The following is a 23,118-nucleotide window of genomic DNA, read 5'->3' on the forward strand; positions in this document are numbered from 1 at the left end:
TGCCACCATGTCTGATGCCACTAGGAGTGCCACCACAGCAGTGACATCACTGCTGTGGGCATTGCCACCACTGGCATGGCCACTGCAGACATTGCTGTTGTGGATGTCCCCACCTGGCATCACTGCCATGGGTGTTGCTACTGTGGGCAACGCCACTTTGGGCACCACCGCTGTGTACATCACCATTGTGGGGTTATTTCTATGTGCAATGCCACCACGGGCATCACCACCATGACACTGCAGCTCTGGCACTGCCACTGCTGGCTTTGCTGCTGTGGGCATCACTGCCTTGGCATCACCGCTGTGGCCCACGGGCATTGCTGCCATGACATCCTCACTACAGGCACCCGGTGCCAGGGCTTTAGACACTGCTGGTGGCTCAGGGCCACCATCAGTCCTCCATCATAGAGGGAGGTCACTGTGTGCTCTGGCTGTGCCCTGCCTGGCACCACCTGGCACCACCCTGCCTGGGTGCCCACAACATCCCCAAAGGAGGAGCACCAGGGCCGTGGGTCGCTCTCTGTGTGGGCACAGGCACCTGCTCTCGCTCGGCTGTACCCGTGGCCACTCCAGCTGCAGCGGGAGGTTGTGTGTGCCTTTCCAGGGGCTTTCCATTAGTCCTGGGTTCTGGAGCTGGCACTGGTGCTGCAGGCAGTGCCATGGTGCCAGGACGGGGGTGGCAGCTCCTGGCCTCACTTGTGACATGAGTGGTCTGGCCTCAGCATTCTCTGCAGGGGCAGCTGCAGTGGCTGCAGTGCTGCCTGGCAGATGACATGGGTGACAGGACAGAGGGATGGAGGTGTGGACAGTGCTGTGGTGGGGCACCCTGGGGTGCTGCCCTTGCCGAGGGGAGAACTCAGGGTGCTGTGCTAGGGTGTGGGCACCTGGGGGCTGTGAGCGGTGACACAGGGTAGCTGGGGGTGCTGTGCTGTGCCAGGCTGTGACATTTGGGAACCATGAGCTCAGACACCTGAGGGTGCTGTGCCATTGCAGAGGAAAACACGGGGGAACTGGCTCTGATGACATCTCCCACTCTGCCTCAGTTTCCCCAGTCCTGCATATGGGGTGGACACCCCGAGGGCCTTGGGTCCCTAAAGAGGAGACCACGGGCAGGATGAGGAGAACCTTGGAGGAGCAGGGGGCCAGAGTCTCTGTCCAGAGACAGGGGTCACAGCCACTCACAGTCCCAGGACCCCCAGGGTCCTGCATATGGGTGTCCCCAGTCATGCTCGGGGAGGCTCCCCAGGGCTCGAGGACACTCTGCCTGGGGAAACTGAGGCACAGGAGAAGGAGGCAATGTCCCGGGAGGGGCAGCTGAGACCTGCCGTGCTCTGGTCATGTGTGGTGGGGCCTGGAAGGGTTAAGGGAAGCAGCGGCCCCGAGCTGTCTCGTTTCCAACGGAAACCAGACATGAGGTAATCGGGAATGAACTTGAACTTGGGGCTGGGGGGGGGGGGAACAATGGGCCACCTCGCAGGGTCCCCAGCCGTGCCACCCCCCTACCTGTCCCCAGGCGGCACCATTCCTTGGGGAGAGCCGCCTTTGCTGTGAAGGTGCAGAGGGAGCGGCCCCAGGGGAACGCGGGTGGCCGCGGTGCGGAGGACGGACAAACTCAGTGCAGGAGTGGGGCCGCAGCCTCGGCCCCGAGCAGGGGACACGCGGGGACAGCTGTCGGGGGTCTGGGCACCGGCCGGGGCACGGGGCAGCTCCGCGGGACACAGCACTAACGCCGGCCTCTCTCCTCTCTCCCGGCAGTCCTGGTACCTGGGATAACCACCGCCGTGCCGCCCCTTCGCCTCCCTTCTCCTCTGCTTTAGGCACCCCCAGAGGAACATCCCCGTCCCCGAGCACCAGGCCCAGCCTTGCGGTGACGACGGAGAGCGCGGCCTCACCACGACGACGACGACGACGACAAGCAAAACCCACACCCGAAGGAAAGAGCGAAGGAAAGGAAGAAGAAAAAGGGTCAAACTGTTTTAAAATGGAAAAGAAAAAACAAACAAACCAACAACCCATCCCAGGAGGACCTTTCCCCCCACCCCGGCGATGCGCCAGAAAACAAAGAAACAGGAAAAAAAAAAAAAAAAAAGAAAGAAAGAAAAAAACACTATTATTTACCCCGTCGGCCGGCGCCGCGCTGAGACCTGACACAAGTCGTGCCAGCAATGCCTCCCGGAGCGGCTGCAGGGTCGCGGCGCCGAGCCCCGCCGGCCGCTCGCCGAATATGCAAACGGCTTTGACTCTCTCGTTCTTGCCTCTATGTGAGTAAAAAAGATCAAAACTTCCCCCGCCGACCCCCCCGGCCCCAGACTGTCGGGGGGCCCCGGGGCTGGGGTGGGGCGCATCGGGGAACCTCTCCTGCTGCCGCAGCCCCGCGGAGCGGGTCGCGCTCGGGGCGGGTGATGCTCCGTGCTGAGCGAGCGCCTCGGGGACGGTGACATCGCGCTGCGGTGACACGGTGGCGGTTATGCGGTGGCACGGAGACGTGGTGACACGGTGGATCGAGCGGGTGGCACAGGAGGAGGGGGCTTGTGACCACAGAGGGTCCACGGGCACGGCCAGAGATGGTCGCGGCGACGGTGGCGCCTCGGTTCCCGTGCGGACACGGTGTCGGGATTCTCCCGGCACGGCCCCAAACGTCACAGCGGCGGTGGCGCCCCGATTCCCTCGGGAACGCGGCACGGGGACTGTCGCAGCCCGGCCTTCACGGTTCCCGGGAGGCCACCGGAGCTCCGGTCACCATCTCTCTGGTCGCCTTCCTCCCCCAGAGCTGCAGCGGGCCGGGCCCCGTGTGTCCCCACGCGTGTCCCGGTGTCCCCCGGCGTGTCCTCGCGCCGTGGGGCTGGGGGGGAGGGACGGGCGTCCGTGCGTTTGAGCTATGCATTCCTGTGGACAGGTACCAGGTGGGAGGCAGGAGAGGGTGCGCTCGTGTTGCACATTTTGTAGGAAATGCACTTTTAAGAGGGAATCGTCAAAAAAAAAAAAAAAAAGAAAAAAGAAAAAAAAAAAAGAAGAAAAGAAAACAGAATCACGAAAAGAAGAGGAAGAGGAGGAGGAGGAGGTGGAGTCCTCGGCACTGGCTTGCCGGGACGACTGGTTTGGGGTTTTTGGGTTTGGTGGTTTTGGTTTTTTGGGTTTTGGGTTTTTTTGGGTTTTTTTGTTTTTGTTTTTTTGTTTGTTTTGTTTTGTTTTGGATACAAAAGGATGGAGCAAAGAAGCCTGAGCGACGGCGAGGGCATAGCCAGCCCCCCGGAGCCCCTCGAAGTCCCCCGGAGTCCCCGGCCCCGCGTCAAGTGCCTGAACTGCGGCGGGGAGGGGTCCCGGCCCTCCCGAGGAGCCCCCGGCCGGGGGCAGCACGGGAGGAAGCGCTCGGCCGTCCCCGTCCCGTGCGGTGACAGCGTGGCCGGGAAGGGGACGCAGGGACGTGGCAGTGCCTTAGAGCAGAGGGACCCCCGCGACGGCCGAGGCGAGGAGGAGGAAGAGGACGAAGGTGCCTGTTGTCCCCAGCGAGACGAGGAGACTGGTCCCCAAAGGATGGCCGGCCCAGGGGACACCCGAAGGGTGGTGATGGAGAGAAGCCACCGTGGGATGTCCAGGAGCCGGGAGCCACCGAGGCCACCGTCGCTACCCGCCTGGCCCCCTCCCCGGGCACCCAGCGCCGCCCCGAGGACCACCGGCATCGCATCCCCCATCCCAGTGGCCCCCGCTTCCCCCCGCTTCCCTCCGCTTCCCACCCCCCCCGGACGGCACAACGAGGCACCGGGGAAAGGGCTGACGCAGGAAATCCCGGGAGACAGAAAAATAATCAAAAAGGACAAGAAAATGAGAAAAAAACACAAAAAAAGAAAAAAAAAAAGGAAAAAAAAAAAAAGAACAACCACAAAAAAAGCGCTTGGCGGAGAGGGAAACCTGTTTTTTTAAAAAGATCTGAGAAAAGAAACACATGAAAAAAAGAAAAAAAGACAAAAAAAAAAAAAAAAAGACAAATAAACTGCATGGTGCTTTAACAGGATCTGGTGACCTGGCTCAACCCAGCCGCGGCTGGCTGATGCTGTGCATGGCAGACTCTTATTAACCGGCTCTACCTTCCCCTTCAGCAAAAGAGAAAAGAGGAAAAAAAAAAAATCATCTGTATAAAAGAAAAAAAAAAAGCCGTAAAAAAAACACACACAAGAAAAAAAATCCATGTTTTCCTAATTTGCACGAAATTTTATACCACATGATGTGCCTTGCCTTCGAAGCCTAAGTATTACTGGACCCGATATCAGTGCGAGGGAGTCGCTGCATGCCTGGGGCTCCCGGGGGCCCTGGGGGGCCGGGGGCCACTGCCCCCCCATCGCCTCCTGCATGGCTTCTTCTCGGCCGGAAAAGTCCCTTTTTCTCTCTATTCTTCTTTTTTAACCGATTTTCCCCCTCAGAAACGTCTTCCAGTTGGTAATACCGATGCATCCTCTGCGCCAACACACCGGAATATGCAATAGCTATGGAGGGGGCCTGCCGGGGGGGCGGCCATCCCTTTGCTTTGCTTCTCTTTTCTTTGTTTTCCTTCCCTTTTGGGGGGTTTATGTTTTTTTTTTTCTGCTTCCAGCAACTAAAGGCAGCGAGGCAGGAGGCGGCAGGGACCCCCGGGCCAGAGACCCCGCAGAACGCTCGGGGGGGACGCGGCAAGACTGAGCGGGGTGTGGTGGGCTCCGTGCAGGGAGGAGCAGGGATGGAGACCCGCAGGGCTGATCCTTACGGGGGGCCACAGAGTCCCAGCCCTCCCCCTTAGGGACCCCCACTTTTCAATTGGTTTTCAATGGGGCGCAGGGCCAGGAGGGCTGAGCCCAGCTGTTCTCGTGACAGGAATGGAACCGTGTGAATGTAGCTGTGCCCCCTCCGGGCTGGTGTCAGGGGGGGTCACAGCCTCTCCCCAACCTCCACCCCATCGGCTTCATCCCCGGGGGTCCGGCTGGCACAGCAGGGAATGGCAGGAGGTGCCTTCTTGCCGCCCCTCCCTGCTGTGCCCGCTGCCGAGCAGGGGCCCGACACCCCCTAAAAACCCAGAATTTGCCTTAAAAGCCCAGAGTTCCGCCGGCTGGAGAGACCCCCCCCCAACCTCCCTGGGGCTGAGTTGTGCCGCGGGTTGTGACACCAGTGGGCGGGTGGCACCTGCATCGCTGCTGCTCGGGCATGAAGAAACGTCGTCGTCAACAGTTTTTAATTTTTGTTTGTTTGTTGTTTGGTTTGTTGTTTTTTTTTTTTTCTTTCGGTGTCAAAAAGTATTAGTGGGGGGTGACGAGATGGTGGCATCCCGCCGGGTTTCACCCACAGTTGAGGCTGGTTTGAGGGTCCCAGACCCTTGGGAGGAGCCTTGGGAGACGCTTCTTTATGCAAGGTGCAGTATTGATTTCTGCAAAGACAATGCAAGGAGGGAGTGGGGGCGATGTCCAGCTGGGGGGGTGGAATGAAAAACAGAATTTAAAAAAAAGAGGGGGGAAAAAGAAGACAAAATTTTTTAAAAAGAGACATTTTTCTTTAAATAGAAAAACAAAAAAAAAGGAGGGGGTAGGTTGGAAAAGGCTCAGCTCAAAGCAAAAAATATTAAAAAAAAAAAAAAGTTTTTAAACGGTGACAGTGACAGCCGAGGGAGGGAGCGGGGGGGCACCGGGCCAGCCCCTCCGGCCAGCTCCGGGGGGGCGAGGGGCGCTGGCGCCCCTCGGGCCTGGGTCCCCCCGCCCCGAGGAAGCCTCGGAGCCCCCTCTCCCCGCGGGGACACCACCGGGGCCCTCCCCTTCCCCCTCTTTGCTGCCTCCCCACCCCCCGGGCCGGCAGCAAGTCCGGCCGGGCTGCGGCCGCAGCCCCCAAAACCCGCCCTCGGCAAGAAAAGCACCTTAAACCAAATTTCAAAAGGCAAAAAAGAATCAACACGACGTCCCCCAGCCCACAGGGCGGCACTGGGGGGCCGTGCCGGGGGCTTCCCCTTGCGGGGCCGGGGAGCCCCCCGAGCCCTCGGGGTCTTTGCACTGCTCCCCCGACACCCCCCAGGGCCGCACCCCCGGCTCTGCCCAAAGGGAATATGCAACACCCCCCGGTCCCTCCCGGGGGGGGGGGTGGGGGCACCACTCACTTTTATTATTTCTATTTTTTAAATCATTCTCCCTTTTTTTTTTTTTTTTTAATCTTCTGGCGGCCTCGACGGCCACGGTCGGGGTGAGCGCAAAGCCGGGGTGAAGGACACCCCATCCCTGGGGAAGCTCCGGGGGGTCCCCCGCAGGATGGGGATACGAGGGCGCTCCGCTCGACAATCACCGCGGGGGTTTCATGCACTACAGTCTCTCCTAGAGGGTTTTTAGTCCGGCTCGTCGGCTTAAAAAAATTAATTAAAAATAGTCTTTGTGACCTATAAATAAAACAAATAACCTGTACAAATATATCTATCTATATATCAATATATATATATATCTCCATATATATATATAGGTATAGATATATATAGATATATATATAGATATATATATATGGGGCTGCAGGGCCGGGTGGGGGGTGCAGGGCCCCACACAGTTAAGGTACTTTAAATCGCAAAGGAATATATATATATAAAATCTCATATATATATATATATATATATATACACACACACATACATACATCTATATATATATTTATATATATATATGTGTGTGTGTGTGTGTGTGTGTCTTGTTTGGTAGGGTTTGGGTTTTTGGGGTTTTTTTTTGGTTGTTTTTTTTTGGGTTTTTTTTGTTGTTTTTAATTTTTTTGTTTGTTTTGTTTTGTTTTTGTACTCGGAGTTTAGAATTTGCTGCTTTCTGCCCCCCCCGGGGATCCTGCCACCGGCTGGGATGGGTGCCCCCGGTGATGGGTGCCCCTCCGGGTCCCCTGTGCGGTGCCCGTGGGTGTCACTGTGAGTGCCACAGGTGCCCCTGTGGGTAGCTCTGGGTGTCCGTTGGGCGCCTCAGGCGATGTCCACGGGTGCTCCTTTGGATGCTCCAGGTGATGCCCACGGGAGCCCCTCTGGGTGCCCCAGGCGATACCCACGGGTGCCCCGGTTCATGGGTGCCGCTCTGGGTATCCCCCGTGCCATGCCTGGGGGCAGGCGGGAGGTGGAGCCGGGGTGGGGGGAAATCCCACCCCTGGGCAAAGAGCGGCAAAAGGAGAGAAACCGCCCCAAAAAGGCGCCGAGGCTGCAGCCGGCCGGACCGCGCCTCTTACCCAAACCAAAAATGCCGCCGCAGTGCCTCCGCGCCGCCGGCTGCCCCGCCCGCCTTTTCGGGGGCTCTCGGCTCCCCCAGGAGGCCGGGGGTGCCCCCTCCCCGCAGTTATATTTTACTCGTTCGCCGGATTCTCGCTTTCGCTTTGCGCAGCCGATACACACCGCGAGCGCACCAGGGCCGCAAGCCGGGGCCGGGTCCCCCCGCTGTGCCCCCGCTGTGCCCCCCGGCCCCGCATGACCCCCCCGAGCCCCCGCTCGCCTCCCTGGTGCTTCACGATATTTGATTATACCATTGTACGCAGCCATTACCCATAGCGCCGCTCCTGCCTACATACACTTACTGACCCTGATACGAATTTTTGGGGTTTTTTTTTTGGTTTTCTTTTTTGTTTTGTTTCTTTGGTTTTGGTTGTTTTTGTTTTTTTTTTTTCCCCATTGGTTTTTTGTTGTTGTTGTTGTTTCCCCCCCTCCCCTATGCAAAAAAGAGAAAAAAGAGACAAAAAAGAAGAAAAAAACAAAAAAGAAAAAACTGACACACACAAAAAAATTTAAAAATGAAAAGGAAAAAAAAAAGACAAAAAAAAAAAATGTATAAAAATTAAACAAGCTATGCTTCAACTCCAGCTCGCCTCCGCCCTTCCTTCGCTGCCCCGGGGGAACCTGATGCACGGCGCCCAAACGGGGAGAACTCGGGTGTCCCAGGGGAGGAGGAGGGCACTGGGGGGCACTGGGGAGAGCAGAGTCCTGCCAGTCAGGGGGCACCCATCCCCCCCGAGGGACCCTCAGCCGTGGCGGCTCTTGGCACGGATGAGGAGGGTGACACAGCCCCAGGAGCGGCAGGGAGAGGAGTGTGGGGACAGGCCATGGGTGGGGACAGCCGAGGTTTACGTGTGGGCTGCTGTCCCTTCTTCTGCTTCCAGGCCTTGGCCACGGGACGTCACCGCCTCGTGCATATGACGTCATCGGCTGGCGGTGTGACGTCATGGTCCTCACCCGTAGGTCAGCGTTGGCCGAAGCTGCGCTTCACGTCCGCGGTCCCCACGGTCCCCGTGCCCCAGCACTGCTCCGGACAGCCATGGAGGCGAGGCTCCCACCCCCCTCGGTGGTCCCCAGCCCCCCGTGTCCCCTCGGTGCCCACCCCTCGCTCCGGGCTGCTCGGGCAGCGGCTGGACACCGGCTCTCGCCCTGCCGAGGTCGCTGAGGTCTGGCGGCTTGGAACTTGCCATTGTCCCCTGCCCTAGTGGCACCCGGGGGTGCCGGACAGACTCCTCCCCAGCACGGTGACACAAGACGCTTGACGCCGGGGTAGGCTGAGGAAAGCTTCACTGAGCACATCTGGGGAGGGGGCTGTCCTCATCCCCCCGGGCTGGGATCCCCCGCCGGCCCAGGGCTGGGGAACACGGGGAGCCCCCGCTGCCTTCCCCGGCCGCCGCCCTTCCCGCTCCGCTCCGGCGAGCGGCTGATCCACGCCGGGTCTTGGTCACCGCCGGAGCGGCCGCGGGGCGGGAGGTGCCACGGTGGCCACGGCTGTCGCCGAAACCCGGCGTGGATCCACGGACGGGGTGAGGGTGAGGCGCCTGTCGGAGGTGCTCCGGAGCGGGCAGAGGGGGGCGGGGAGAACTCAGAGGGACGTGGCCTTGCTCTGCTGCTTGTCGTTCAGCTCATCGCAGTCCTCGGCCGCCGGGTTGACGTGGCCGGAGCGCTCCAGCCTGCGGGAGGGAGGGAACGTCGGTGCCCGGCACCGCGGCCGTGCCAAGGACACGAAGGGCACTACGGCACGGGCGCATCCGGCTATGCCGAGGGCACACAGGCACCACGGCACAGCCGGAAGGTGGCTGCCCTCGAGGGAATCTAAGCCCTGCTGTGGGAGCGGGTCCCGGTGCCGCCCCGCGGGGCAGCCAGGCTGTTGTGGTACCTGTCAGTCGCCAGGGTCTCCGGGTAGTCGTTCTCCTTCCTGTGAGGGGAGAGAGGCTGAACGGTGCCCGGAGACAACCCTGCCCCCAGCCCATGGCAACCTTCCACGCACTTTTCCCCTGGCCAGCACCCCCCGGCCCCTGCACCAATCCAACCTGTGCCTCCTGAGATTCCAGAGCCGGTTAACGAGCAGCACCACGAAGACGATGAAGAGGAAGACGACGACGGCAGTGAGGCCCAGGAGCCATGGCTGCAGCACCTTGGGGCCCGTGTCTGCATGGCCAGGGGACAGGGAAGGGGAAAGATGGGCGTGGGAACAGCTTCAAGGGTTCAGGGAATGGACTCCCCCCATGAGATGGGACCCCCCATGGGATGGGACATTGGCAGATGCTCACTATTCCCCCTTCCCACTCTCCCTTGGGTACCAAGGAAGCCACCCCCGACACAGCTCACCTGTCCCCAGCACAGTGGGGAGCACTGGGGCAGCAGGTGGCTATCTCCACATCTTTCTGCTCTGCCCCCAAAAATTACTGTTGGAGCATTGGGACAGACTGGTCCCACTGGAAAGGTTTCCCAGGAGCTGATCTTATACCTGGGGAGGCCCTGGCCACATCCCCAGGCACCCGAGGGCACAGTGGTATAGAGGGTCACGGGGGCACCTACCAGCCTGTCCCTGGGCAGTGGCAGCGAGGATGAGCAGGACCAGGAGCGAGAGGGGCTGCAAGGGCTTTGGCATTTTTGGGTGGAAGGCTGGGGTGCGTCTGGATCCTGCTTCTGAAGCTGAGCTTCTGTCCCATGCTGCTATTGTCCCTGCACTCTGCACCCAGGGCAATGGGCGCCTTTATTGGCCCCAAGATAAAATGGCACCAAGCACCATGGCAACATTGCTCCTGTCACCCCTGGGAGGTGGTGCCACTCCCCTGGCTCAGGCACCGGCACCCCACAGTACCCAGTGGTCACCACCTCCGAGACCACAGTGACGAAGGACAGCCGTCCCTGTGCCCATGACCGGGGACCACTCCCAGGGTAGGTGGCTGGATGGAGGGAGGGACAGACAGGTGGGTGGGTGCACAGGTGGAAGAACAGATGGGTGATGTGGTGGAGAAGTGCTCACCCTGCCTGGTTCCCCCTATCCCTGCTGTCAGGGCTGGGGCAGATCCCATGGGGATGGGGCAGCACGGAGGGATGGATAATGCCAGGCTGCCACCAGCCTGGGCATGAGCCAGCTGGCCCCAGATAATCCCAGGTGGGACCCCATCATATCCTCAGGGAGAGAGTCAACTCTCTCCCCAACTGCATACTGTCAAGAGTGAAATACTGGGTTAGCTCAGGGAGACCATGGCAGGGTGTCCACCCACCAGGGCACAAGGAAAATTGAGGCAGAGGGTGGCCAGCAGCACCCCAGGGGAGGACTGCAAACTTTAGCAGGACCATCCTGCCTGTGGCAATTTCTCAAGGGGCAAATGAGACTGGAGGCGCAAGGATCCATCTTCAGATTGGGTTTAAGACAGGGGTGCATGTCCATACAATAGCCCCCATCCTCAGTGCCCCCACCCAGAACCCAAGCGAGGCTTCAGGGTGCTTTGTCTCCCAAGACTGGTTTGGGGCCACCTGTGGGGGCCACTGAGCATGGTCTGGCAGTGCCAGGGGACTGAGGGGGTGGTGGGGGCACAGCCAGCCTCAGCATCCAGCTGTCAATCTGTCTGTCCCTACCTATGTGCCCATGCTGCACTGGCCCATCCAGGGGTGTATCCATATTTCCATGTGCATGTGTGCACCTGTGTCCATGCCCCCTGCCACCATGGGCTGTGCCACCACACCATGGGTTTGAACCCCCAAGCTTTTATACACCCATGTGCCAGGGGTGGCATGGCTGTGCCAAGGGGTGCTGCTGCTCCAGGAAAAGGTTGGGATGTCCCAGCCCTGCTACCCCCCATGCTGGGCCAAGGGGTAAGCAGGGCTGGGGCAGGTGGCTTTATTGGCATGACAGTCCAAGAGGAGCCCCGAGAGCAGCGTTTGGGCTGGGCAGGGAGGGGGAGGCTGTGTGCCAGTGCTGGCCTATGGCCAGAACCATGCTGCGACCTAATGGTCAGGCAGGGCTACAGGGTCCTACTGGGGGCAGGGGTGTCCTCTGGCCCTAGAAGAACCTCTTCTTGGGGGAGTCGGCAAAGGAGATGGAGCTGCGTGGAATGAGCAACCCCAGCGGGATGTCTGTGCCGGGCAGGATGTCGCTGCCTTCATCCTCTGCCTTCTGCTCCACCAGCACCTTGTCCTTCTCCAGCCACTCTGCCTCCAGCACAGTGCCCTCAGCCATCCCCTCCTTCTCCTCTGGCTTGGGCCCAAACGCCCAGTCTGCAGAGACAGAGATGGAGCTGTCAGCAGCACCAGCCCTGCCACAACACAGTCTTATGTGGGGGGGATACCCCCAGCCCCCTGCCCACCCCAAAGCCCAACCCTGCTGTGGGTAGGTAGCACTCACCAGCAAAGTCGTGCACCAGGTCCTTGATGAGGTGCCCCACGATGGCATATGCCACCACCAGCACCAGTGTTGCCGCCATCATCAGGTACAGGACATAGCGGGGCAGGCGGATGCTGTCCAGGGCGGGGGGCTTGTAGTCCACGAACAACACCCCGTCCTCCTCGGGGGGGGCCTGCAGCAAGTGCCGTGGCCCCCATGCCCCCCTGGTGCCAGGGATACCCCCTGCCAGGGCCATGGCAAGCTATCCCTGCACCCCCAGCCCAAGCCACCAAAGCCTCTGCCACACAGGGGACTTAAGGGAAGTGGCATCAGGGGCCACAAAGCTCCTCAGTGCTGGCAGCTCACAGGGACAGTGGTGTCCCCATGGCTGGTGGCAGTGCCACTAACCCGGCAACAGAGCTGTGTTGCTGAGGAGCTTAGCACCTGCTAATCCAGGCACAGCCCAGCTGCCTCAGCATGGGGGGTGACCAGTAGGCTCCAATGTGGGTTAGGGTCCCCAAATCCTGCCCCTATGGGAGCACCACTGCTACCCCTGCCCCCCAGGGAGTGGGGAGTCACCTGCAGCTGGAGAACCCCCAAAGACAAGGATGGGGAGGGATGCCCAAGGTCTTTCCTCCATCCCCTGGGCTGGGTTAAATTGCTCAGCAGGCTCTGGATCCCTGGAGCAGATGGGTTGAGATCCCAGAGGACACAGCACCCTCGGAGCAGGACACGATGGGCAGAAGGGATGGGGTTGCAGCCTCTGCCACAGGGGCTCCCACGGGGTCCCCTCTGCTGCACAGTGAAGCAGCCCATGGCAAGAGGCTGTCACCTTCCCAGATGGCTGCCACGTGTCACCCCAGCAGCCAGTATCACCTCCCCGGTGCAGAGCAGCCTACAGAGGGGTGCAGAGTCCATACTCCCTCCAAAAGCAATTCTCTCCACACCGAGAGGGTGTAGGGTTTAGCCCAGACCAGCAGCAGTTTTGGAGAAAGCCCAAACCCTTCCCAGCACAGGCTAGACTGGGAGGGGTAAAGGTGCTGGTGGGGTTCAGTAACAAGGCTCAGCCCTGCTCCACTCCAGCACCTCCCAGTTCTGCTGCACCAGGTCACCCCTGCTCATATCCCAGCATCAGATATGCATTTTGTTTCAATTTTATCTTAAAAGGTGTTTGGGAGAGCAGAGACAAATGTTGGCACAGAATGATTGGGAAACAACCCTGCAAGTGAGTAAGTTCTCCAGTGGAAAAACTGGAGAACAAAGGTAGGGGCAGCCAAGGTGATAAGTGGGGACAGCCTGGCAAACTCCAGAGTGCTGGAGCCCATGTGCCAAGAAGGGAACAGCAGACATGATAACATGGCCTGGGGGAAATCACCCATCTCAGTGTCCTGGGGATGGATATGGACATGGACACACCAGTGCCATCTGCGTCCTGCCCATCACCCAGGGGCTACGGATTGTGAGGGAAGAGCGGCAAGCAACCTGTAACACCTGCTGACTCCAAACAACATCAGATGTTTCTCCCTAGCACTGGCGAACTGCAGTCTGGAGCCCGTCACCCTCCACATCATACACAGGTGACCCTACCCACAGCACTCAGGCACACGTCACTGACTCTCAGTGTGTACAGGTGACCAAAACTGATCTCATCTTGACTAAGAGCCCTTTCCATGGGGTCCTGAACTGGGTCAGACTGGGCCATGGCCAAGGCTGGCCCTTGGCTGTCTGAGCATCAGAGCCCTGGGGATGCTGAGCTGGCTTCAGGGACTAAGAGGATTGAGCCTGGGAGTGACTCACAGGGAGCCCTTGGACAAGGGGAAAAGGTGTGCCCAGCAGGATGCCAGGCTTTGCAGGGCAGTGGGACCTACCAGGGCACCTCAGACAGTTCATCCTCCTCCCCAGGGCTGGGGGGGTTTTACCTCATGCCATCAGGGACCCAACTCCCTCCTCCTCCCAACGTGCCTGGACTCGATTTTAAACGTCCTTTCCAACCTCAATGATTTCATTTTGGCAGCCCCCAGGCTCCCGCCCAAGGCTTGACCCCATGACACTGGGTGTACTCCACACCTGGGCACAGGTAAATCACAGCTCAACTCACTCCAGCTTCCTGTGCCAGTGCTTTATTCCCTGCCAAACCCGAAACCCCAGTGCCCAGGCTGGGCTGGCTGAGGGATTTGGGTGCCAGCAGCAGCCTCAGCCCTCCTGGCCCTGGTTAAACATGGGGGAAGGCCCAGGCAAGCTCTGTCTCACCCTGCCCACCCTCATGGCAGCAGAAAAAAACCTTTTTTTCTTCCCTGCAGGAAAAACCCAGCCATTTTCCCAACTTTGTCATGAAACAAACCCCATCCTCGGGCAGAGGCTACCACAGGCTCAGCTCCAGCTTGTCCCAACAGGAGAAACCAAACCCACTGTGGGGGTGAGGAGAGCCCTGGCTCAGCGCCAGCACTGAGAGCAATTTTGAAGCATCCTAATACCATGGCCCACAAGAGCGGGTGCCCAAAGCCCATCCTAGCTCCCAGCAAAACTCAGCTGGGGAGATCGGAGCTGCAGACTTAGCAGCACCAACCCAGGGCAGGCCCAAGCCCTGCAGAGCTGGAGCAGGCTCTGACGTGCCAAGCAGAGCCCACCTGGTCCAAGCCCCAAGCCATGCTGCAGGCAGGCAGTGCTGATCCTGGCAGGGAAAAGGGGCAGATCCCGGAAACAGTGGCTGGCAAGGAGCGATGGGGAGGCAAGTAGCAGCTCAGCCTGGATTTGGAGGCAAAAGGTGGTTGTAATTGTGCCAGAGAGCAAACCCAGTCCCTCCTCCAGCTCTGCGTGGCAAGGCACAGATCCGTGCTGACAGAGGTGGCCGTGAAAGCACCGTTGGCAGCAGGAGGGGCTGGGAGGCAGGACACCCACCTCAGTGCCCCCAGTCCAGGCTCAGGAGGAGGCCTGCAGCTTGCAGAGCCCATCGGCGTACTGGAACTGGGTGCCGTTTTCATACTCGTACATGTCCAGGGCCACCTGGCAGCTCTCGCGCACCACGCGCTCCTCGTCGCTGGCGAAGGCGCGCAGGGCCCGCAGGCAGGAGGGCCGGGCGATGGAGCCCAGCGCCTCAGCGCACTCGTGCCGCACCATGGGGCTCTCGGTGCGGCTGTGCAGCGCGGCCGTCAGCTGAGGGACACACGCCTCGTCCTGCAGCTGCCCCAGCACGTACCCGATCTCATGGCGGAACAGCGCGCTGCCGCAATGCAGCCCTGTGGGAGGGGGAACAGTGAGCTGGGATGCCCCAAAATACACCAGGATGCCCCAGAACACAGCAGGACACTTGGAGGGAGGACCCACGTGAAAGCTGGGGATGCCAAAGGCTACTCCCCCAGCCCCATGTACAGGAAGGGGGAAGCCCCCTGCTCTATGATCCCACCCCGATCCCTGATCCCAGCCCTGTCCCAGTGCCTCCTCTGATGGCAGCACCCAACCCCCAGAAGAGCTGCTGACCCCACCTGCTCAAGTTCTGCCCCACCACACAATGTTCCCCACAGGGGATGTCATCATGGCCAGGACCAGAGGCTTGGTCTCCAGCCCTCTGGGACCATGCAGCAGAAGCTCACAGCTCCCATCTTATGGACCTCAACAGTCCCAGATGGCTGGAGTGCCTGATCCACTTCCCTTGGGCTGGGGGTGGGTCCACACAGTTCCTGGGCTGTGGTCTGCCCCCTTCCCACTCAGGGAACATACCCCTCTCCAGAACTATTCCCAAACACCAGAAGCCCATGAGTAGGACCCCAAAAACCACAGGCTGGGTCTGACAATGGGTCAGACCACCAGGTCCCAGACTACCATCACAGCCAGTGCCTTCCCTCCCTCAGAGAAGGGTGTCTGGAGGGTGGCAAGGGGGCTCTGGAACACCAGAGGCCACCCAGCACTCTGTAATGTAGCAGGGAACAGCAGCCCTAGACACAAACACACAAGAACAGTTCTGGCAGTCCTGGATTTGGGAAGGGCTCATCCCAGATTAGCATGGACAGACCCACAGCAAGGACAGGCCCTCACCTTCTGCCAGTGCCAGCACAGCAGCCTGGCCCCCAATGTTCCGCAAGGCAAACATGGCCCGGTAACGATCAAAGAGTTCCTGGGACTCATCCAGGAGGATCTCCCGGAGCTTGGCAACATCCGTCTCCTCAGCGGGGGGAGCAGGATCTACAGAGAGGTACGGGCTGGTGCCTGGCTTCTCCTTGTTGTTCTGCAGCCACTCCAGCCTCCTCACAGCCAGCTGACACGTCTCTGCCACCTGTGGGGACAGGGACATTGCCCTGGCTGCAGAACAGCACTGGACAGCACCAGGAGAACCCCAGCATGCTGCTGTGTTGTCACTGTGATGTCCCCACCCACCTGCCCAGGCAGGACCTGCCTTGCCCTCCGAGACCAGCAGTGCTGCATCCCAGAGGAAATGACCTCTCAGGAACCTCACCTCGACCACAGGATCCTGGGAATAGCGTTTCAGGATATCCAGCACGTCAGGGTTCCCGATAGCACCCAGGGCTTCACCTGAAGCATGTAGCATGATGTTATGAGGGTGTCTATATGAGAAGAACCCTGCTGTGTCCTCTGGAACGCCTTGCTCTAAAGCACAGACACAGGCCTAACTGAACAATCCCAAATGGGGCAAATGTAGACACAGGCCAGACTCACCGATTACAAACAGGACAAACACAACAGGAGAAGCCCGGCCTGCAGGAACAGCAGGGCCTGGCCAACCTGTCCTGCCAGGTCTGGCCAAGGGAGGTGGTGAGATGCTGTGTGACTCAAGGTTTGACACCCAAGCTGGATCAGGCCCCCAGGAGCTGCTCTGTACCATGGGGAAAACACCCCCAAGCCCCACTTCTCAGCCCAGCTCCTTCCCCTGCCCCCAGAGCCTCAGGAGCTGCTACCGTACCTGCTTCGTGCCTGACCATGGGCTCCTGGGCCGTGTCCTCCAGCACGCGGATGAGCACCGGGATGGCCGCCTCGTCCTGCATCTGGCCGAGGCAAAAGGCCAGCTCGTGCTTCAGTAGCGCCGAGCCGTCTCCAAAGGCGCGGCTGATCCACTCCACGGCCGCGCGGCCGCCCAAGTTCCGCAGGGTGAAGAGGGCCCGGAACCGGGCGGGCAGGGGCTGCGCCGCGTCCACCAGCGTGCGGCCGATGGCCTCCACCTCCTGCTCCGTCACCATGGCGCGGGCGGGTCCGGGCACACTGGGGGCTCTGGGGGGCTCCTCGATCATACTCCTGCGTCCGGGGAAGGGAGTCAAGGTGCGCCCTCAACCGCCAGCGAGTCCCGTGGCCGGGGGCAGGGCGGAAGGGAAGGGCCGCGGCCCGGGCTGTGCCGGAGAACCGGACCCCGGGGCCAGGACCCACAGCCCGTGTCCGTACTCGGTTTCACCGGAGACCCGAGACGGACACAAATTCCCTACCACGACCGCGCCAGACGGAGCCGCCGGGCCAGCGGAACCAGGCCCCGAGAGGAGCTGCCCGGGCCGGGAGATACCAGGGGGGTTCGGGGAGGGCCCGGCGCTGCCGGCGCTGCACTCACCGCGCGCCGCCATCTTGCTGCTCCGCCACGTGACCGCGCGGCGGCGCCTGCGCAATACGCACGGGCGCTGCCTCCCCCCACTGAGGGCGCTGCTGTTCCCGCCCGCCAGGGGGCGCTGGGGGAGGGGCACGGGCCGCTGCCCACCATGGCTGGGGCAGGTTCGGCTCCAGCCGGGCCCGGTCAGGGATCGAAGAGCCGGGCAGGGGCCCAGGGAGCCAGGAACTGAGCCACAGACCCCTCCAGAGAGGGGCCAGGGGTGCCAGGCTGGGAAAACCCCTCCAGAGAGGTTTTGCCGAGGAGGGCAAAATTCCTCTGGAGAGCAGCAGGGGGTGCCAGGCAGGACAAACTCCACCCTGGAAGGGCCAGGCAGTGTCAGGCTGGGCAAACCCCTCTGGAGAGCGGCCGGGGATATCAGGCTGGGCAAGGCCCACCCTGAGAGGGGCCTGGGGGTGTTCCAGGCTGGGCAAAATCCCATCGGAGAGGGTTTGGGCAGTGCCAGGCTAGGAAAACCCCCAACCTGAGAGGGACCTGGGGTGCAAGACTGGACAAAGTCCTTCAGGAGAGGAGGCAGGGGTGCCAGGCTGGGCAAAATCACACTGGAGAAGAGCCAGGGGTGCCAGGTTGCACAAACCTCTCCAGAGAGTGGTTGAGGGTGTTCCAGGCTGGGCAAACCTTTCTGGAGAGCAGCCAGGCATGCCAGGCTGAGCAAAACACCCCTGGAGAGGGCCTAGGGGGTGCCAGATGGGACAAACCCTCAGGGCAGCACATCCCTGAGTTTGTGGATGCAGTTTAATTCCAAGCTGGTGTCAGCCCTCCCTTGCAAGTCACTGCTCCGCCTCTTCCTTCCCTCTCCTTCTCATGTGTGTTTACACAGCAAGTTTCAACCTTCAAAGGAGTTTTGTCTTATTTCAAGGCTTCTGCTACTTTTGCCCTAATGGAGAGGCCTTGAGACAGAGAGGGAGATCCCAGCAGCCTCCCCCTCCCAGCCCTAATCCCCACTGTACTCCCGCAGCACACAACACACCACCAAACAGTTTAGATCCTGGGAGAGAGAATGGGCACAAAATACATTCCACTGCCTGAAACCTCTACAGCAAACCCAGGATGAGTGACACGGCCGCCCCTCCCCATCTCATACAGCTGGTAGCACTGGGCCAATTTGCCAGAGTCCATGGTGAGTCTGCAAGCAGGGATGTGCAGGGCAGCTGCTCCCCAGGCCCATCAGCCCTCCCCACAGCTCTCGAAGTACTGGCACATCAGCTCACGCACTTGCTCAGCCCGGTTGTCCTCCATGGCAGCTGGAGCAGGCTGGCAGGGCTTGGGCAGCTCGGTGGGCTCGGTGCCCTCCAGCCACTCCTCGTTGAAGGGGTTGTCGTGGGCCTCACAAACGTTGTGCAGGATGCAGCAGGCAAGGACGAGGGTGGGCAACAGCTCCAGGCTGCAGTCGTCACACTTGAGGAGGATCTGCCAGCGTGCCTTGAGGCGCAGGAAGGCATTCTCTATCACGCTGTGGGCCCGCTTCAGGCGGTAGTTGAACTGCAGCTGGCGCTGGGTGAGGTTCTCATCCTCCTGGTAGGGCTTGAGGATCCAGTCTTGCAGGGGGTATGTGGCATCGCCCAGCAGCACATACTTCTGTGCCTTCCCCATGAAATGCTTGGGAGGATTGGGGCACAGCCGGCCTTCCTTGGCCAGCACCCACAAGCTGGAGCTCTCCAGGACTGCGCTGTTCTCCATGCTGCCTGGAAAGGCAGTGGAGACGTCCCAGAACTGCCCCAGCCCATCCACAGTGGCCTGCGTGAGGATGGAGTGCCAGCCCTGGCCGTTGCAGTAGTCGGCGGTGAGGCGCAGGGGTGGGTGAATGGGGATGTGCAGACTGTCCAGTGCCCCAATGCAGTGTGGGAAGCCCCAGCGTGTGCAGAAGATGCGCACCATGTTCTCCAGCTCCTTCTCGTCAGGCAGTCGGAGGTAAAGCGGCTTCAGCAGCAAGACAACAGCGTAGCTCACCTCCCGGACACAGCTCTGCACTGTGGAGGGCCCCACACCAAAGAGCGGGCTCAGAGTCTGGTACTCCACATTGGTGGCCAAGTGCCACAGGGCCACAGCCACCCTCTTCTCCAGGGGCAGGGTGGGGTGGAAGTGGGCACTGTGTGGAGCCAGCCCAGGCCGCAGCTGGTTGCAGATGTAGAAGAAAGTCTCCTTGGACATCCGAAACTTCTCCAACCAGTCCTGGGGCCCAAACTCCTTTAGGACCACCCGCTCCCACCAGTCTGTGCTTCTGAGGCTGGGCCAGGCACGGGGGTAGAAGCAGCAACCGGTTCTCCTCCGGTGAGCGATGAGGAGCTGCAGTGCAGGGGGGGGGACAACAGCAGTGTGAGACAGTGCTTCCCTCCTCTTCACTGGAACCCCCTTCTGAAGAGACTACCCAGCTCAAGAGACTTGCTCAAGGCAGGAAGATGGCCAGTGGTCCCAACTGGTCTAACACTGGTCAAATCTTCCTGTTCCTGGGAAACCTCACTGCAAACCCACCAGGCAGTAGGTGTGACTCCAGACAAGATAACCAGGTGTTGCAGACGGAGTTTTCTAGAAAAGCTCCTTTTAATGAGCATTACTGGATTTCCAGCTGCCGAGGAAACTGTGGGCTAAGTCCTGATTTGGAAGGGGGAGACACCACCCTTCAAAGGTGGAAATCATAACTTGGAAAGGGAAGCTCCTGGCGTCTCCACAAGAATCGTTTTTCTGTTATCAAAATCTACAAAGCCACTTTAAACTAAAAAGAGGCTTTAGTCACCTTCTTCAGCCACTGCCCAGGCCAGCAGGTTCCTCGTGTTCCTTCCCCAACCTGTCTTTGCTGTCAGGGATCCCTTGTATCCCCCATTGCATCCCCCACCTTTGATGTCACCCCCTCCTTCACGTCCCCATGTCCTCTGCATCCATCATCTTTTGTGTCCAGGATCACATCATGTGTCTTTCAAGTCCCATCTTTGTGTCTGTGTCTTTGTATCCCAGAGAACCCACATGTTCCCCATCCTTTGTGATCTATGTGTCCATTTGTCCTTCCAATCCCACCTCCCATGTTTTGGGTCTCACATGTCCCCCACCCTTTATATCCCACTTGTGACTTCCCCGTGCTCCCCATCCTTCCCACCATTGTCCTTTGCATCCTGCAACCCCCTCCACTGTCCATTTTTTCTGTTCCTATGCTGTGTGCCCCGCGCCCCAAACCTCCCATGTCCATGTATTGCGCGTCTCACATCCCCCATCCTGTGTCCCCGTGATCTGTCCCCGCATCCCCCATCCTCCATGTCGCCGTGACCTCCGCGCGTCTCCCGTATCCCCCACTCTTCGTGTCCCCGTGACATCAGTGCATCCCCCGTGACCCCCCCATCCTTTGTGTCCCCGCGATCTCCACGTGTCTCCCGCATCCCCGCACCCTCCGTGACCCCGTCCCCGCGTGCCGTTGTCCCCACGTCCCGTCCACTCCCCCCACCCACGGCGGCCCCGCCCCGGTCACCGTCATGAGCCGCTTCTGCCGCTGGCTGTAGTAGTGCCGGAGCCAGGCGCGCCGCTGCGGCCCGTCCCAGCCCCCGGCGCCGGCGCTGCTCCCGCTGCCAGCGCCGCTCCCGCTCCCGGGGCCGTTCCCGGCCATGGCCCCGGCGCGCAGCCGCCGCCGCCGCGCCAGCGCGCACAGGAGCACCAGCAGCCGCTCCCGCATTTTCAAATCGGGAGCCGGGGCCGCCCTGGAAGTGATCGGCGGTGGGGTCACGGTGGCACCGGGGGCGGGACGGGGCGGCGCCGCTCCTCTCTGCGCCAGGCTCTGATATCCCCATCCCTGCCTGCAGCTCACCGTACCGATATCCCCATCCCTGCCTGCAGCTCACCGTACCGATATCCCCATCCCTGCCTGCAGCTCACCGTACAGATATCCCCATCCCTTCCTGCAGCTCACCGTACCGATATCCCCACCCCTGCCTGCAGCTCACCGTACAGATATCCCCATCCCTGCCTGCAGCTCACCGTACAGATATCCCCATCCCTGCCTGCAGCTCACCGTACAGACATCCCCATCCACACCGCACCGTCCTCCCCATCCCCATCCCCGCCTCTCCGCACCGTTCTGCACAGCTCTGCCACCTTCACTCTCACCACCATCACCAACTCTCACCAAACCACACCGTCCCATCATCCCCATCCTCACCACCATCCCCATCCCAACCCTCTCCTCTCCTGCCTCCAGGCTGGGCTGGAAAAGGGTCACTGAGCTCAGCTGCGGCAAGGACTGGCACTACAGCAACAAGGAAAACCACAACAAGATCCAAAATCTGCCTTGGACTTGAAGGAAGGCTTGAAAATGCTGGAAAAGACTAGACAACGCTCACCAGGTTCAGCTACGGCAAGGAGCGGCACCAAAGTGACAAAAGGCCCCAGCACAGAGAGGCAGTGCCAGTGCCCTGATGGTGCCCGGTGAAAGGAATAAGATGAATGTGTCTTTTACAGACAGACTGTGAATCTGCTTGTAGATAGGGACAGGGACTTGTAGATAAGAAAGTAAGAGGAGAAACCATCAGTTTCAGAAAGTGTTACTAATTAACATAGATTGCTGCTCAGCCAGGGTCCTGCTATCTTCCTGAGCTTGGAGAACAAAAACAATAGAACTATGATTATCATATGTTAAAAACGGGGGGGGGGGGGGTGCATATTAGAGGGGGACATACAGTAAGCAATTCAGGGAGTTTGTACCTTCCAAGTACCTCAGCCAGTGGAGAAAGGGAGAGGGTAAGGGCACGGGTACAAGGCAAGGTGGCATTTAACAAAAAAGGCTGTCACAACAACATCGGGCTCGAGGTATTTAACAAAGAAGGCACCTTGCAGTGACAACATTCAACTGGGTTAACATCTTTGTATAATGATCAGGGGGTTGCATTTTACTCTTTACAGGTGATGCGGCCAGGAAAATTAAGATAAAAAGGAGGCTCCATCCTCCAACAATTTGATACCCCATGGGAAATGCCCCATGGACTCTCCCTTTGTTCATGAATAAAGTTACAGGACTCCTCTGTCTCCTTTTAAGACATAAACCTCTGGGATCATGAATTTTTCCACACACCTGGGAGTAATGCCAGGGCCTGGATGGTACCCCAAAAGTGGTGCCCACTATCCCAAAGCCTGTTTGGTTTCTGGATGTGCTGTGGCAGGGCAGATCTCACAGGTCTCCTGAGACAATGGAGAATGTGGGGATGCCTGCAGAGAAGTTGCTGAGTTCCTCAGGGATCCTGAGCCCAGGATCTGTTGGAAGGAATCATCTTGAGTTATGGAGGCAGTTTGGGTACTACAAGATCAGGAGGATCCAAAGCTGTTGGAGAGTGTCCAGAGGAGGGACACGGAGCTGGGGAAGGCTCTGAGGAGCAGCTGAGGGCACTTGGCTCGTTCAGCTGGAGCAGAGGAGACTGAGGGGAGGCTCCTCGGGGGCTGCAGCTCCTCCCGAGGGGAGGCGGAGGGGCAGGGGCTGAGCTCTGCTCTGGGACAGGGACAGGAGCCCAGGAAGGGCTGGAGCTGTGCCAGGGCTTGGGGATGGATCTCAGGGCAAGGTTCTTCCCCCCGAGGGTGCTGGCACTGCCCAGGCTCCCCAGGGAATGGGCCCGGCCCCAAGGCTGCCAGAGCTCCAGGAGCGTTTGGACAGCGCTCTCAGGGATGCTCAGGGTGGGCTTGTTGGGGGGTCTGGGCAGGGCCAGGGGCTGGATCAATGATCCCTGAGGGTCCCCTCCAGCTCAGGATACTCCAGGAGTCTATGAATTATTCTGTTCCTTCTCAGGACTGCAGTTATCAGCTGTTTCTTGTTGAAAATAACATACAAGGGGCCTAGGATTATTATGTGGGGCTGAGCTGCATGATTGATAACCAGGGAGTCCAAGATTATTATCAGGGAATTGCATGCAGCTTGCTGCATTGCTGCAGTAGGACCAGAATGCATGTTTGTGCCAGGTTGTG

The 23,118-nt window shown here is 59.8% G+C and overlaps 5 protein-coding genes across 9 annotated transcripts in view; 1 reads left to right on the forward strand and 4 right to left on the reverse strand.

The window, feature by feature from the left end:
- The window catches only part of NFIC (nuclear factor I C), a 44,260-nt gene extending 36,424 nt beyond the window's left edge, over positions 1-7,836 (forward strand). For all 4 annotated transcript variants that reach the window (XM_014260054.2, XM_005531344.3, XM_014260056.2 and 1 more), the window contains one exon: positions 1,756-7,836. In XM_014260054.2, the coding sequence (XP_014115529.1) occupies positions 1,756-1,773 (18 nt within the window). In that variant the 3' untranslated portion in view covers positions 1,774-7,836. The remainder of the gene's footprint in view (positions 1-1,755) is intronic.
- Positions 7,837-8,519: 683 nt separating this feature from the next.
- Positions 8,520-11,242, reverse strand: SMIM24 (small integral membrane protein 24). The gene is made up of 4 exons (XM_005531346.3): positions 9,791-11,242; positions 9,283-9,400; positions 9,129-9,167; positions 8,520-8,922 (listed from the first exon to the last, which is right to left on the reverse strand). Exons 1-4 carry the CDS (start codon positions 9,861-9,863, stop codon positions 8,835-8,837), a joined length of 318 nt encoding a protein of 105 aa, XP_005531403.1. The 5' UTR covers positions 9,864-11,242; the 3' UTR covers positions 8,520-8,834.
- A 20-nt stretch (positions 11,243-11,262) lies between these two features.
- SMIM44 (small integral membrane protein 44) lies at positions 11,263-13,548 on the reverse strand. Its single transcript, XM_088067665.1, has 2 exons — positions 11,607-13,548; positions 11,263-11,479 (listed from the first exon to the last, which is right to left on the reverse strand). The coding sequence occupies exons 1-2, from the start codon at positions 11,839-11,841 to the stop codon at positions 11,265-11,267; spliced, it is 450 nt and encodes a 149-aa protein (XP_087923791.1). The 5' UTR covers positions 11,842-13,548; the 3' UTR covers positions 11,263-11,264.
- Positions 13,549-13,689: 141 nt separating this feature from the next.
- DOHH (deoxyhypusine hydroxylase) lies at positions 13,690-17,211 on the reverse strand. 2 transcript variants are annotated; one of them, XM_088067664.1, is made up of 6 exons: positions 17,134-17,211; positions 16,501-16,829; positions 16,036-16,112; positions 15,618-15,855; positions 14,484-14,821; positions 13,690-14,330 (listed from the first exon to the last, which is right to left on the reverse strand). In XM_088067664.1, exons 2-5 carry the CDS (start codon positions 16,823-16,825, stop codon positions 14,505-14,507), a joined length of 957 nt encoding a protein of 318 aa, XP_087923790.1. In that variant the 5' UTR covers positions 16,826-16,829; positions 17,134-17,211; the 3' UTR covers positions 13,690-14,330; positions 14,484-14,504. The 2 variants fall into 2 exon arrangements, with proteins under 2 accessions (XP_087923790.1, XP_005531444.2); XM_005531387.3 differs by having other exon boundaries at positions 13,690-14,821.
- A 463-nt stretch (positions 17,212-17,674) lies between these two features.
- Positions 17,675-20,845, reverse strand: LOC102102841 (uncharacterized). The gene is made up of 2 exons (XM_005531388.3): positions 20,645-20,845; positions 17,675-19,473 (listed from the first exon to the last, which is right to left on the reverse strand). Exons 1-2 carry the CDS (start codon positions 20,843-20,845, stop codon positions 18,355-18,357), a joined length of 1,320 nt encoding a protein of 439 aa, XP_005531445.2. The 3' UTR covers positions 17,675-18,354.
- Between the last annotated feature and the right edge of the window lie 2,273 nt (positions 20,846-23,118).

Source organism: Pseudopodoces humilis, chromosome 28 (assembly GCF_049639895.1).
Source record: "Pseudopodoces humilis isolate 2021_Gansu_Grassland_sample_001 chromosome 28, ASM4963989v1, whole genome shotgun sequence".
NCBI lineage: Eukaryota > Metazoa > Chordata > Aves > Passeriformes > Paridae > Pseudopodoces > Pseudopodoces humilis.